The 12,217-nt window shown below is 36.6% G+C and overlaps 1 protein-coding gene across 1 annotated transcript in view; it reads right to left on the reverse strand.

Annotated features, from left to right (window-relative positions):
* Nucleotides 1-4,232: 4,232 nt before the first annotated feature.
* The window catches only part of LOC308337873 (ATP-dependent zinc metalloprotease YME1L1-like), a 64,749-nt gene continuing 56,764 nt past the window's right edge, over nt 4,233-12,217 (reverse strand). Inside the window, exons 5-6 of the mRNA XM_080831420.1 lie at nt 12,016-12,098; nt 4,233-4,528 (exon numbers count right to left, since the gene is read on the reverse strand). Of these exons, the coding sequence (XP_080687546.1) occupies nt 4,481-4,528; nt 12,016-12,098 (131 nt within the window). The 3' untranslated portion in view covers nt 4,233-4,480. The remainder of the gene's footprint in view (nt 4,529-12,015; nt 12,099-12,217) is intronic.

A 12,217-nucleotide genomic window follows, 5' to 3' on the forward strand; every position in this document is an offset into this window, starting at 1 on the left:
ACAAGGATGGTTCAACATTCGCAAATCAATCAATGTGATAGAACAAATCAATAAGAGAAGAGAGAAGAACCACATGATCCTCTCCATTGATGCAGAAAAAGCTTTTGACAAAATCCAGCATCCGTTCCTGATTAAAACGCTTCAAAGTATAGGGATAGAGGGAACATTCCTGAACTTCATCAAATCTATCTATGAAAAACCCACAGCAAATATCATCCTCAATGGGAAAAAGCTTGCACCCTTCCCATTGAGATCAGGAACACGACAAGGATGCCCACTCTCACCACTCTTGTTCAACATAGTATTAGAAGTCCTAGCAACAGCAATCAGACAACAAAGAGAAATAAAAGGTATCCAAATTGGCAAGGAAGAAGTCAAACTCTCTCTCTTCGCAGATGACATGATTCTTTATATGGAAAACCCGAAAGACTCCACCTCCAAACTACTAGAACTCATACAGCAATTCAGTAATGTAGCAGGATACAAAGTCAATGTCCAGAAATCAGTGGCTTTCTTATACACTAACAATGAAAATACAGAAAGACAAATTAGAGAATCGATTCCATTTACTATAGCACCAAAAACCATAAGATACCTCGGAATAAACCTAACCAAAGAGGTTAAAGATCTGTACTCGAGGAACTACAGAACACTCCTAAAAGAAATTGAAGAAGACACAAAAAGATGGAAGACCATTCCATGCTCTTGGATGGGAAGAATAAACATCGTTAAAATGTCTATACTGCCCAGAGCAATCTATACTTTTAATGCCATTCCAATCAAAATTCCACCAGTATTTTTCAAAGAGCTGGAGCAAATAATACTAAAATTTGTATGGAATCAGAAGAGACCCCGAATTGCTAAGGAAATGTTGAAAAACAAAAATAAAACTGGTGGCATCACGTTACCTGATTTCAAGCTTTACTACAAAGCTGTGATCACCAAGACAGCATGGTACTGGCATAAAAACAGACACATGGACCAGTGGAACAGAGTAGAGAGCCCAGATATGGACCCTCAACTCTATGGTCAAATAATCTTTGACAAAACAGGAAAAAATATCCAGTGGAAAAAAGACAGTCTCTTCAATAAATGGTGCTGGGAAAACTGGACAGCTATATGTAGAAGAATGAAACTTGACCATTCTCTTACACCGTACACAAAGATAAACTCGAAATGGATAAAAGACCTCAACGTGAGACAGGAATCCATCAGAATCCTCGAGGAGAACATAGGGAGTAACCTCTTTGATATCAGCCACAGCAACTTCTTTCAAGATATGTCTCCAAAGGCGAAGGAAACAAAGGCAAAGATGAACTTCTGGGACTTCATCAAGATAAAAAGCTTCTGCACAGCAAAAGAAACAGTCATCAAAACAAAGAGGCAACCCACGGAATGGGAGAAGATATTTGCAAATGACAGTACAGATAAAAGGTTGATATCCAGGATCTATAAAGAACTCCTCAAACTCAACACACACAAAACAGATGATCATATTAAAAAATGGGCAGAAGATATGAACAGACACTTCTCCAATGAAGACATACAAATGGCTACCAGACACATGAAAAAATGTTCATCATCACTAGCCATCAGGGAGATTCAAATCAAAACCATATTGAGATACCACCTTACACCAGTTAGAATGGCCAAAATTAGCAAGACAGGAAACAACGTGTGTTGGAGAGGATGTGGAGAAAGGGGAACCCTCTTACACTGTTGGTGGGAATGCAAACTGGTGCAGCCACTTTGGAGAACAGTGTGGAGATTCCTCAGGAAATTAAAAATAGATCTTCCCTATGACCCTGCAATTGCACTGCTGGGTATTTACCCCAAAGATACAGATGTAGTGAAAAGAAGGGCCATCTGTACCCCAATGTTTATAGCAGCAATGGCCACAGTCGCCAAACTGTGGAAAGAACCAAGATGCCCTTCAACGGATGAATGGATAAGGAAGATGTGGTCCATATACACTATGGAGTATTATGCCTCCATCAGAAAGGACGAATACCCAACTTTTGTAGCAACATGGACAGGACTGGAAGAGATTATGCTGAGTGAAATAAGTCAAACAGAGAAAGTCAAGTATCATATGGTTTCACTTATTGGTGGAGCATAACAAATAATATAGAGGACAAGGGTAGATGGAGAGGAGAAGCTAGTTGAGGGAAATTGGAAGGGGAGGTGAACCATGAGAGACTATGGACTCTGAAAAACAACCTGAGGGTTTTGAAGGGGCGGGGTGGGAGGGTGGGGGAACCAGGTGGTGGGTATTAGGGAGGGCACAGATTGCATGGAGCACTGGGTGTGGTGAAAAAACAATGAATACTGTTACGCTGAAAATAAATAAAAAATTTAAAAAACAAAAAAAACAAAAAAAAAAACAAAAAAAAATTAAAAATAAAAAAAATAAAAAATTAAAGTTCTAGTATTATTTGATAGATATTTTCATGTTTGGAAGAGTAAATGTGATTAAATGTTGTAAGTTAATGCCTCTCATATCCATTAACATTAAATATTTGTGAAGGATTATTATCTTGGATGGAGTTTTGTTTCTTATTTCAAATCCAGGACAGCTAACATACAGTGCTATGTTAGTTTCAGGTGTATAGTACAGTGATTCGACAATTCCACACGTCACCCACCGCTCATCACAAGTGCGCTCCTTAATCCCCATCACCTATTCCACCCTACACTGGAATTCTGAATATAAATATTCAGAGAACTCCTTGTAAAACATGGCTCAAGTAACAGTTTCGATAACCAGAAGGCAGAACAAAGGTTGATAGAGATAGATAGTAGGCAACCCTCATAAACAAAAACACGCAAGCTAATCACTCTAGGAACAATAATTCTACAGCAGTCTATTATGAAGCCACACTGTGATAGCTTCCTATCACAACTGCTCTAAGTACAGAATGTTAAACCACAGACTTAGGCAAAGATTTTAAAAAAACTATTAGATCAAATTAAAAGATGAATAACTTCTTTGATAAAATAAAAAATTTAAAACTGTAATAAATTTTATTTTAAACATGCTCTCCACCCTCCCCAAACTTTTGGGATATAAAGTTGTCAGAAGGTTCTTTTAACAACTTTACTGAAACTCAATTCACACATCACAGATTTCAAAGTAGATAATCCAGTGGTTTTTAATATAGCCAGAGTTGTGCAATTACCAACAACCTAACTTAAGAATATTTTTATTCCCCCACTCCAAAAAGAAACCCCATAGCCACCAACAGTCACTCTCCATTCTTCCCTCCTTCTGCCAGACACTTATCTACTCTCTGTTGCCACCGATTTGCTTATTCTGGACATTTCACATAAACAGAATCATATGTGATGTTTGGTGATGGGCTTCCTTCTCTTTTAAAGTTCATCCACATTTCAGTATGTATCAGTACTTGTAAAAACAGTCTTTTAATATGTACTTATCTAACACCTCCGGGAAACTCGTGGCTCCTATGATAACTCCTGCACTGGGTTTAAAGCTAGTAAAAAAGAAGGAAAGTTACATTTCACTGAAAATTAAAACAATACACATATAGAAATGCTCTACACGAAACTATCATTAAATTTAGTAACAGTAAAGAAAAGGGACTGATCCTTTTTATACCCAAAGTGATAAGACATCCCTATTATTTTTTAAAAAGAACAAATGTTACTAGGCCAGTACACTTCAATAAAACTGCTAACAATACATCACAAAGTCATCTATGATTACATGCCTTCATGGTATTTGTTCTACTTAGGAAGACATGACCTAACAGAAAAGGCTACGGAACCTAATTTGTGAAAAATTATTCTCAAGCTTACCAATTCAAATTATTTGCTCCGAGACTTCCTGTTTGGTTCCAAAAAGTCATACATGGTTTTAAGAAGTCCTTCCTTCTTCCAAAGCAACCCCACTTCTTGCTCTTTATATTATAAAAACTGATGCAAACTTTTAATTTACCACAACACTAAAAGCAAGTCACAAATTGTGCAGGAACCAGCAAACACTCTTTACGTCTCCAAACAGACTAGTATTCTCAATGGGAATCATCACTTTCCTGTCATGATACAATCAATGAAAAAAGGTATAGAGATCACCAATTAAGAGTTGATACCTCAGTCACCCCATTAGTAATGGAAAGAACACAATGCAGAGAATGCAGCTTGTCTTGACTTCATGCACAGGGACTACTCTGTTGCCTACATTTTTTCCTCTTTCTTTCTATTTTTTTTTTAAGATTTTATTTTTAAGTAATCTCTATACTCCACGTGGGGCTCAAATGCACAACTCCGAGAGGAAGAGCTGCATGCTCCACTGACTTAGCCAGATGCCCCGCTATTTCTCGAATGTTCCCAAATATGTTACCATATCCCAAAGACAGACGAAGATTCAATTACCCATCCATTTCAGCGAGAAGCTGATTTATAGTCTGCCTTGAATATGGATGCACTGGAGACTCAATTCGCTTCCCACCAACAGAATCTAATTCATCAATAAATATAACACAGGGAGCATTTGCTTTTGCTTCCCCTAGGAAAAGAGAAAAGATACAAATAAGTTTAATGAAATCAATGTTTTTTGAACAAAATCATGTAAGTATTAAAAACCTGTAAGACTGTCAAAGGCAACAAAAGACATTCATTAAGGAGAAAGTACATAAAATGAGATCTCTTTCTTTCTTTAAAATTGATTTAAGAACGGTAGCCCCAGGAAAAAAACTGTACCATACAAAATGATATATAATAAAAACAACCAAGTATTCATTCTTCTGACTGTACAAGCCACAGTCAGATTTGAGGCTATTTCTTAATTACATACTACTGAATTAATGAATAAGATAAAAAGGACAACAACAACAGAAAACCCAGCTTTTCAACAGGCCCCAACCTCACCTAACACTTCTAGCTCCTCTATTTGGGAAAGTACAGTTCTGTTTTAGTTCACACATTAAATTACCTAAAACCAAAACCCCACAATGGTGAGGTCAGCTATCAGTGATAATTGAATAGGAAATAAAGGGTAAGAATCCCTCTTCCCCTAAAATTAACAAAATTTCGTATTATATGAAAGATACATTAAAATGTACTAAATAGATTTCTGATATGGCTGGCTCCCACACCCACAAACATTTCATCAAATTCTGATCCACAAGCATAATAAAAAGGAACATCAGCTTCTCCAGCCACAGCTCGAGCAAGAAGCGTCTTTCCTGTCCCTGGTGGTCCAACTAAAAGTATTCCTAAAAGAGAAACAAATTCACTGATTCAACTTAAAAAATAAAAATAAAACCTGATGTGAACCTATGAAACAAATAGTTTTAATTAATGCATACATAGTTTTGAGGTTGAAAGCACATGAGTATTATTTTGAAACAAAGCAAAACATATGTCTCTAGTAATGATTCACTTCAGGAGCTTCTTTAAAACTAATTTCCCTCTACCATTCATATCTTGAGAGAATGGAACATAATAAACTTGTCTGTCATTAAACAAGTAAGATCAAATTCACATAAGCACAGATTAAAAGATTAAACAACCAAATGTGACACATGAACCCTTGACTTCATGTTCGTCCATAAAAAACACATTTCAGAAACTCTGATGAAAATTTGATTTGGACAGCTGATGAAAATTTGAAAAAATTCCGGAATACAAGATATTAAGGAAACAGTATTTCATTTTATTTGGTAGAATAAATTATTCTCTTTAGGATAATGTCCTTAGTCTTAGGTGACACATAACAAAGTATGTAGAGGTAAAGTAGTTCATGTCTCCAGCTTTGTAACTTTTCCTATGTTAGAAAACTTCCATAACAGCAGTACCTTTTCATAAGTTGGAATAACAGATTTCTCTGGTTTCCACAACTTTCCATTTTTCATTTAAAAAGGCAAAAAACCCTTTATTAATGCTATATTTTAACATAAAAAACTATTTTTAAAGGAAAGTTGTTGAAGAATACCCTTAAGACCACCCCTTGTATTGCCATGTTATTGTTATTCTTAACTGGTTTAAATGGTAGAATGGGGGCACCTGGGCGGCTCAGTGGGTTAAAGCCTCTGCCTTCGGCTCAGGTCATGATCCCAGGGTCCTGGGATCCAGCCCTGCATCAGGCTCTCTGCTCAGCAGGGAGCCTGCTTCCTCCTCTCTCTCTCTTCTTGCCTCTCTGCCTACTTGTGATCTCTGTCTGTCAAGTAAATAAATAAAATCTTAAAAAAAAATGGTAGAATGTATTCTTGTAACTGAGAATTTTCCCACAATTTTGTAAAATATCTCTTGTGATTAGAAAGAAAAGTGTTTAACTATTCTATGACTTTAAACTTTAAACTTTCTGATGTTATAGTACTGATTTTAATAAATGAATCCTAAATTAGCAGAGATTCATACCAACACTTTTATATACTGCTGAGCACTGTCAGTAGAGATAGTGGGCGGTATAGAAACAAACCTTAAATATGAGTGCCCCATTTAACTGACCAATTCCATTTCTAGAATTAGAACCCAGAATAATGAATAAATAAGTGAGTAAGTCTAGAATTTATTCTAAAGAGATAATTAAGGATGTAGGCAAAGCCTTGAGATAATAAGATGATCATCACAGTGCTGATTTTATTATTTTAATTAAAAATGTCTGAGTATAGTTGACCCACGGTTATGTTAGTTTCAGGTGTACAACATAGTGATTTGACAAGTTTAAACATTATGCTGTGCTCACAAGTGTAGCTACCCTCTGTCACTGTACAACACTATTACAGCATCACTGACTGTATTTCCTATGCCTTTTACTCCCCTGACTTACTCATTCGACAACTGAAAGCATGGTTCTCTCTTTCCTCTTCATACATTTTGCCCAGCCCTCACACTGCTAATTTTAACCACAAGACACTGGAAACCATAAAAGTTTAATGTAAGTGATTACAGCATAGCATGATCATATAGTCCAAGGACACCACAAAGTCATTACAATCTTGTACCCAATTCTAGCAGATGGTTTTCCCTCACACCAACAAACAATTCTCCAACACCAGTCGGGCACCCTAACATTCAAATCAATTCTGATGCTACCCACCTGGAGATAGCATCAAATACCATAAGTTAAGGACTTCATTCCAAAAGACTGCACAATACATACTAACTTGTGGAAAGTTCCAGCCCTCTTATCACATGGTTGATTCTCCTGGCAACCAGCTGCGAACCTTAGGTGTGCCCTAAAAGTTGACTCATTAACAGAAGACAAATCTATTCCTGTCATCACTATAAAACTACAAGAAATGGGACTAAGACATATGTATTTCCTTTCTTTTTTTAAGATTTTATTTATTTATTTGACAGACAGAGATCACAAGTAGGCAGAGAGGCAGGCAGAGAGAGAGGAAGGGAAGCAGGCTCCCCGGTGAGCAGAGAGCCCGATGCGGGTCTCGATCCCAGGATCCTGGGATCATGACCTAAGCCAAAGGCAGAGGCTTTAACCCACTGAGCCACCCAGGAACTCCTAAATATATATTTCTAATTATAAATCACAACAGTCATTAAAAGAGAAAACGTCAAAGACAAACAGGACTATTCCACAAATTAGTATGTATACTGCACAAATTTTAAGGTCATGAAAGATCCACACCCACTCCCATAATAACAGAGTGAGGAGGGGAGCCTGGGTGGCTCAGCCAGTTAAACATTAGACTTGGGCTCACCTCGTGATAGGGTCGTGGGCCTGATCCCTGCACGGGACTCTACACTCAGTGCACAGTCTGCTTCAGATTCTCTCCCTCTGCCCTCCCCCTGACCGGCTCCTGCACTTGCATGTGTGCTTACTCTCTCTCTCTCTCTCTCTCTCTCAAATAAATAAATAAATAAATAAGCTAAAGAACTTTTTCAGATTGAAGAAAAATCAAGGGGTGCCTGCATGGCTCAGTCAGTTAGGCAGCAACTCTTGATTCTGGTTCAGGTCATGATCCGTCTGCTTGAAGATTCTCATTCTCTCTCTCCCTCTGCCCCTCCCCACTGCCTGCTCTCCCTCTCTCTCTCTTTCTCTAAAATAATTTTTTAAAAATGATTAAAGGAAAATCTTAATGTGTAAACCTGGATTGAGTCCTAAACCTGGATTTGAGGTGGGGGATGGGAGGACCTCACTACAAAAGGTATTAATAAGAGAAATGCAGAAATTTGAATATAACTAAATTTCATAATTAGTTCTGGAAGCGTGTGAAATTTCCTGACTTTAATAACTATACTGGAGTTATGTAATAGAATATTCTTATTTTTTAGGAGATACATAATGAGGTATTTAGGGTTAAAGGAGCATGATATCTATAATTTACTCTTAAACAGTTTAAAAATACATTTATGTAAAGAATGTGAGCAAATGGGACAAAGTGCTAAAAAACTACTGAGTTTGGTTAAGAGTACAGAGAGTTCTCTGCACTATTCTCACCACTTAAAATCTGAAATTGTAATAAAATTCAAAATCCCCTTCCTCTCAAAAAAAGTTTATACAATGGTAGGTTCAGAATGAAGACTTATTTGTAAAATAGCCATTAAGAACTAAACCTTAAACTTTTAAATCGGTAAAAACTAAATTAGCAATGGATTATTGTTTTGTTTTGTTTTTTAATGTCAAGTCATGGTAAAGGGAAGGAACCTTACCTTTTGGAGGTTTACCTCCAAGCATAGTAAATTTTTGTGGACTTGTCAAGAATTCAATAGACATCATTAAAAATGTTAGCTATCAATTTAAATTAGAAGCGCATTTATGTGTGTACTTTTATGTATTTATTTTAAATTACACTGGTCTAATAATACATTTGCAGCCAATTTGCAACCCTGTATTAGACAACTTTAAAGAGTTCTCAGTGGGGAAAAAAAGAACTCAAGTACATTGGTCAGGGTTAAAAAGAAACTACCTGACAAGAAGTGTACTAAAACATGAAACATCTCTGGGCTGAAAGGCATTATGAAAATGTAGAATTAAACTCATGACTCTCTTAGATTCCTAGATCATTTTCTAGGACTTTCTCTAGGAAGTATACAATCGTTACAGAGTAAATGAGTTTTTTAATTAGGCTTAGAATGGTCTTCACAAGTTACTGATTAAATTATTAAAACTTAATAAAATGTTGGTAAAGTTAACAGTTGTAAGTAAAACTCTGTCCACCCCTAAGGAGAAATGCATACATATGTTCACCAAGAAACATAAGAGATATTCACAAGAGCACTCTTTAGGCCAAAACTAGAAACAACCCAATGTCTACCTTATGGAGAATACACACTATTGTGATTTATAGAATAATCTGCAATGGGGATGAATGAGGTAAAACTTCATGTAAAAACATGGATGGATCTCATAAACATCACGTTGAATGAAAGAAGCCATATACACTACATGTATTATGTTTATGTAAAATTCAAACTCAGGCCAATTAATGTATGTTATGAGTCAGACCAATGATATGCTTGCAGTAGGAAGAAAGGGACACTAGGAAGTTTCTGGTAATATTTCACTTCTTGAGCTGGGTGCCAATAATATACTGAGTGCACTGTGTGAAAACTTACTGAGGTACAGATTTGTGATTTGTACAGTTTTGTGTGAATGCTAAGCTTCGAAATTTATGTTTATAAAGAGATCTGGGGATATCTGGGGGGCTCAGTCAGTAAAACAGCTACCTTCGGCTCAGGTCATGATCTCAGGATCCTGGGATCAAGCTCTCCATCAGGCTCTCTGCTCAGCGGGGAGCCTGCGCCTCCCTCTCCCTCTGCCACTCCCTCTGCTTGTGCTCTCTGGCACGCTCTCTCTCTTGAATAAATAAATAAAATCTTTAAAAAAATAGCATCCCCCCCAAAATAAAAAAAATTATGTATATAAAAAGAGATCTAGCCCTTTATCTATTAAAATACATTTTTAAAATATTCAAAGATATCCATATACTGAAAGAAGGCCAAAAGTCAAGGTAATCAATAACTTTAAACTGTAGGAAAAAGGGAAACAGATTAGATGTCATGTACTACTAAAGCTACATTTCCTCTGCCCAAACTTTCTGTCATGAAAATTCCCAACTGAGGTATATAAAATCTATATAGAATGGAGTCTAGGGATCAAGACAATGAATGAAGTTATAAAAGCCCTTATTAGTATTTTTATGGCAATTATATGTAAAATTATTCCTACAGAACCAGAAATTCTAGGCAAGGAAATGAAATTCCTATACTAGCTCTTTAAGAGTTGGTAAAACTGATCACAGGTACCACCTACTGACCCACCTATTTTGGTAAATGTTATAAATTTATAATGTTATAAATGTTATAAATTATATAAATTTATATATGTTATATATAATATATAATAAGTGTTATATATATTATATATGTTATAAATTATATAAATTTATATATTATATTATATTATTATATATAATAATTTATATATAAATTTAGATTCTATAGCGATGGTGGTAATATGGAATTGTAACATTAATTATAATATTTGTTTAGATTAGCACAGAAAACTTTGTGATAATCTACAAACTTTGTGATGACCTCTTTCTAATATTATCAATACGTCTTCTTTAGCTTCATAATCAGAATTGGACTCATTCCAAAAGAAGTGTAGTCTATTGAGTACTGAAGTATATACACTGCAGGGAGAAAGGAAGAACGCCTTGCTGACCATAATCTCAGCACAGGTTCAATGTAGAGCAGGCTGACTGCGCAACTTAAAATGGGCAGGGCCCTCTGCACTAATCAGTTTTCAAATACTCACCGCACCAACCTCTTCCTCAATTATTCTCTTTTCGCAAATCTGACAGGGTTCACAGCTGTTTAAATTGCCAAGGGAGAGGAGTCTGGGTGGCTCAATTGGTTAAGCCTCTGCCTTTGGCTCAGGTCATGATCCCAGGGTCCTGGGACTGAGCCCCACGTCGGGCTCTCTGCTCAGCGGGGAGCCTGCTTCCCCCTCTCTCTCTGCCTGCCTCTCTGCCTACTGTGATCTCTCTCTCTCTGTGTCAAATAAATAAATAAAATCTTTAAAAAAATTGCCAAGGGAAGGGAAGGACTACTTGGTATAAAATTATCATAGTGACTCCTGATAATTTATTCCCTAATAGTCGAGGCTGTGAAAAAATATTTATGCATAGATAGGGAACAGAGTGTGAAAAGAGTAAGAGCCCTCATTCTGCTGCATATTAAAGTGGCCTTTTGATTGGTTAGCAAACAAGTCAGGCACATTAATTCTCAGGATCTTTGCTCTCTCTCTTCCTCTGGCTAGAACTGTCCTTTGCTCAAATACATACATGGTTTAGGCACACCTGGCTGGCCAGTCAGTAGAGCATGTGATTCTTGATCTCAGGGTTGCAAGTTTGAGCCCCATGTTGGGTGTAGAGATTACTTAAAAATAAAATCTTAAAAAAAAAACATGCATTTTACTCCATCATCTTCAAATCTTCACTCAAATGTCACCTTCTCAGTCAACCAGACACTGAACATCCCCATTTAAAACTGTGATCTTTCTCTCAAAACTCCCAATCTTCTTCACGCCGCTCCATATTTTTCCCATAAGACTTCATCACATTTGAACATACTCTATTATTTCCTTATATGCAATATCATGGTTTAGTTTCTGTTAGAAAGGACAGTAGAGATTTATTTCTTCTGTCCCAATACCTAAAAGAGGGCTGGAGAATACGCAGTGAAGCTAAAACTTCCAAGGTTCTAATCATGGCTTCGTTTTTTCTAGTGTCCAGCCCCACCCAGGAGCCCACCAGAGTGGCCTCATACAATGACAGTGCCATCGCCCAGGAAATTCCTAGGGATTTAGAAGCCCTGTGTCAGACATCAGCATCAAAGACCAAACTGCAGAAGCAAAGATGCACTTAGTACTCTTGTCATTTAGGGAATTACAAGAGTTTTAGCACCTGGAACTGGAAGTAGAGACCAATATATATATTTTCTATTTTATACCTTTAAAATCAAATATTGGCCTTATATAATTAGATAATATTTGAAGAGTGCAGGGTAAACTTTTTAACTTACTCCTTTAACATGTTCAAAGGCGACATTTTTCATCTGGACAGGATCTACTGCAGATTCAAGCCCTGTTGTTGTCCGGAAGCGGACTAAAGAGAAAAAAAAATAATTGTTTATATATTTGATAGTTTCATAAGATTTCAACCACCCTATTATTCAGATGTAAGCAAGTACAGAAAATTATATTTAAGTTTACATACATTAATTC

The sequence above is a fragment of the Martes martes genome, assembly GCF_963455335.1.
Source record: "Martes martes genome assembly, contig: scaffold_65, whole genome shotgun sequence".
Lineage (NCBI taxonomy): Eukaryota > Metazoa > Chordata > Mammalia > Carnivora > Mustelidae > Martes > Martes martes.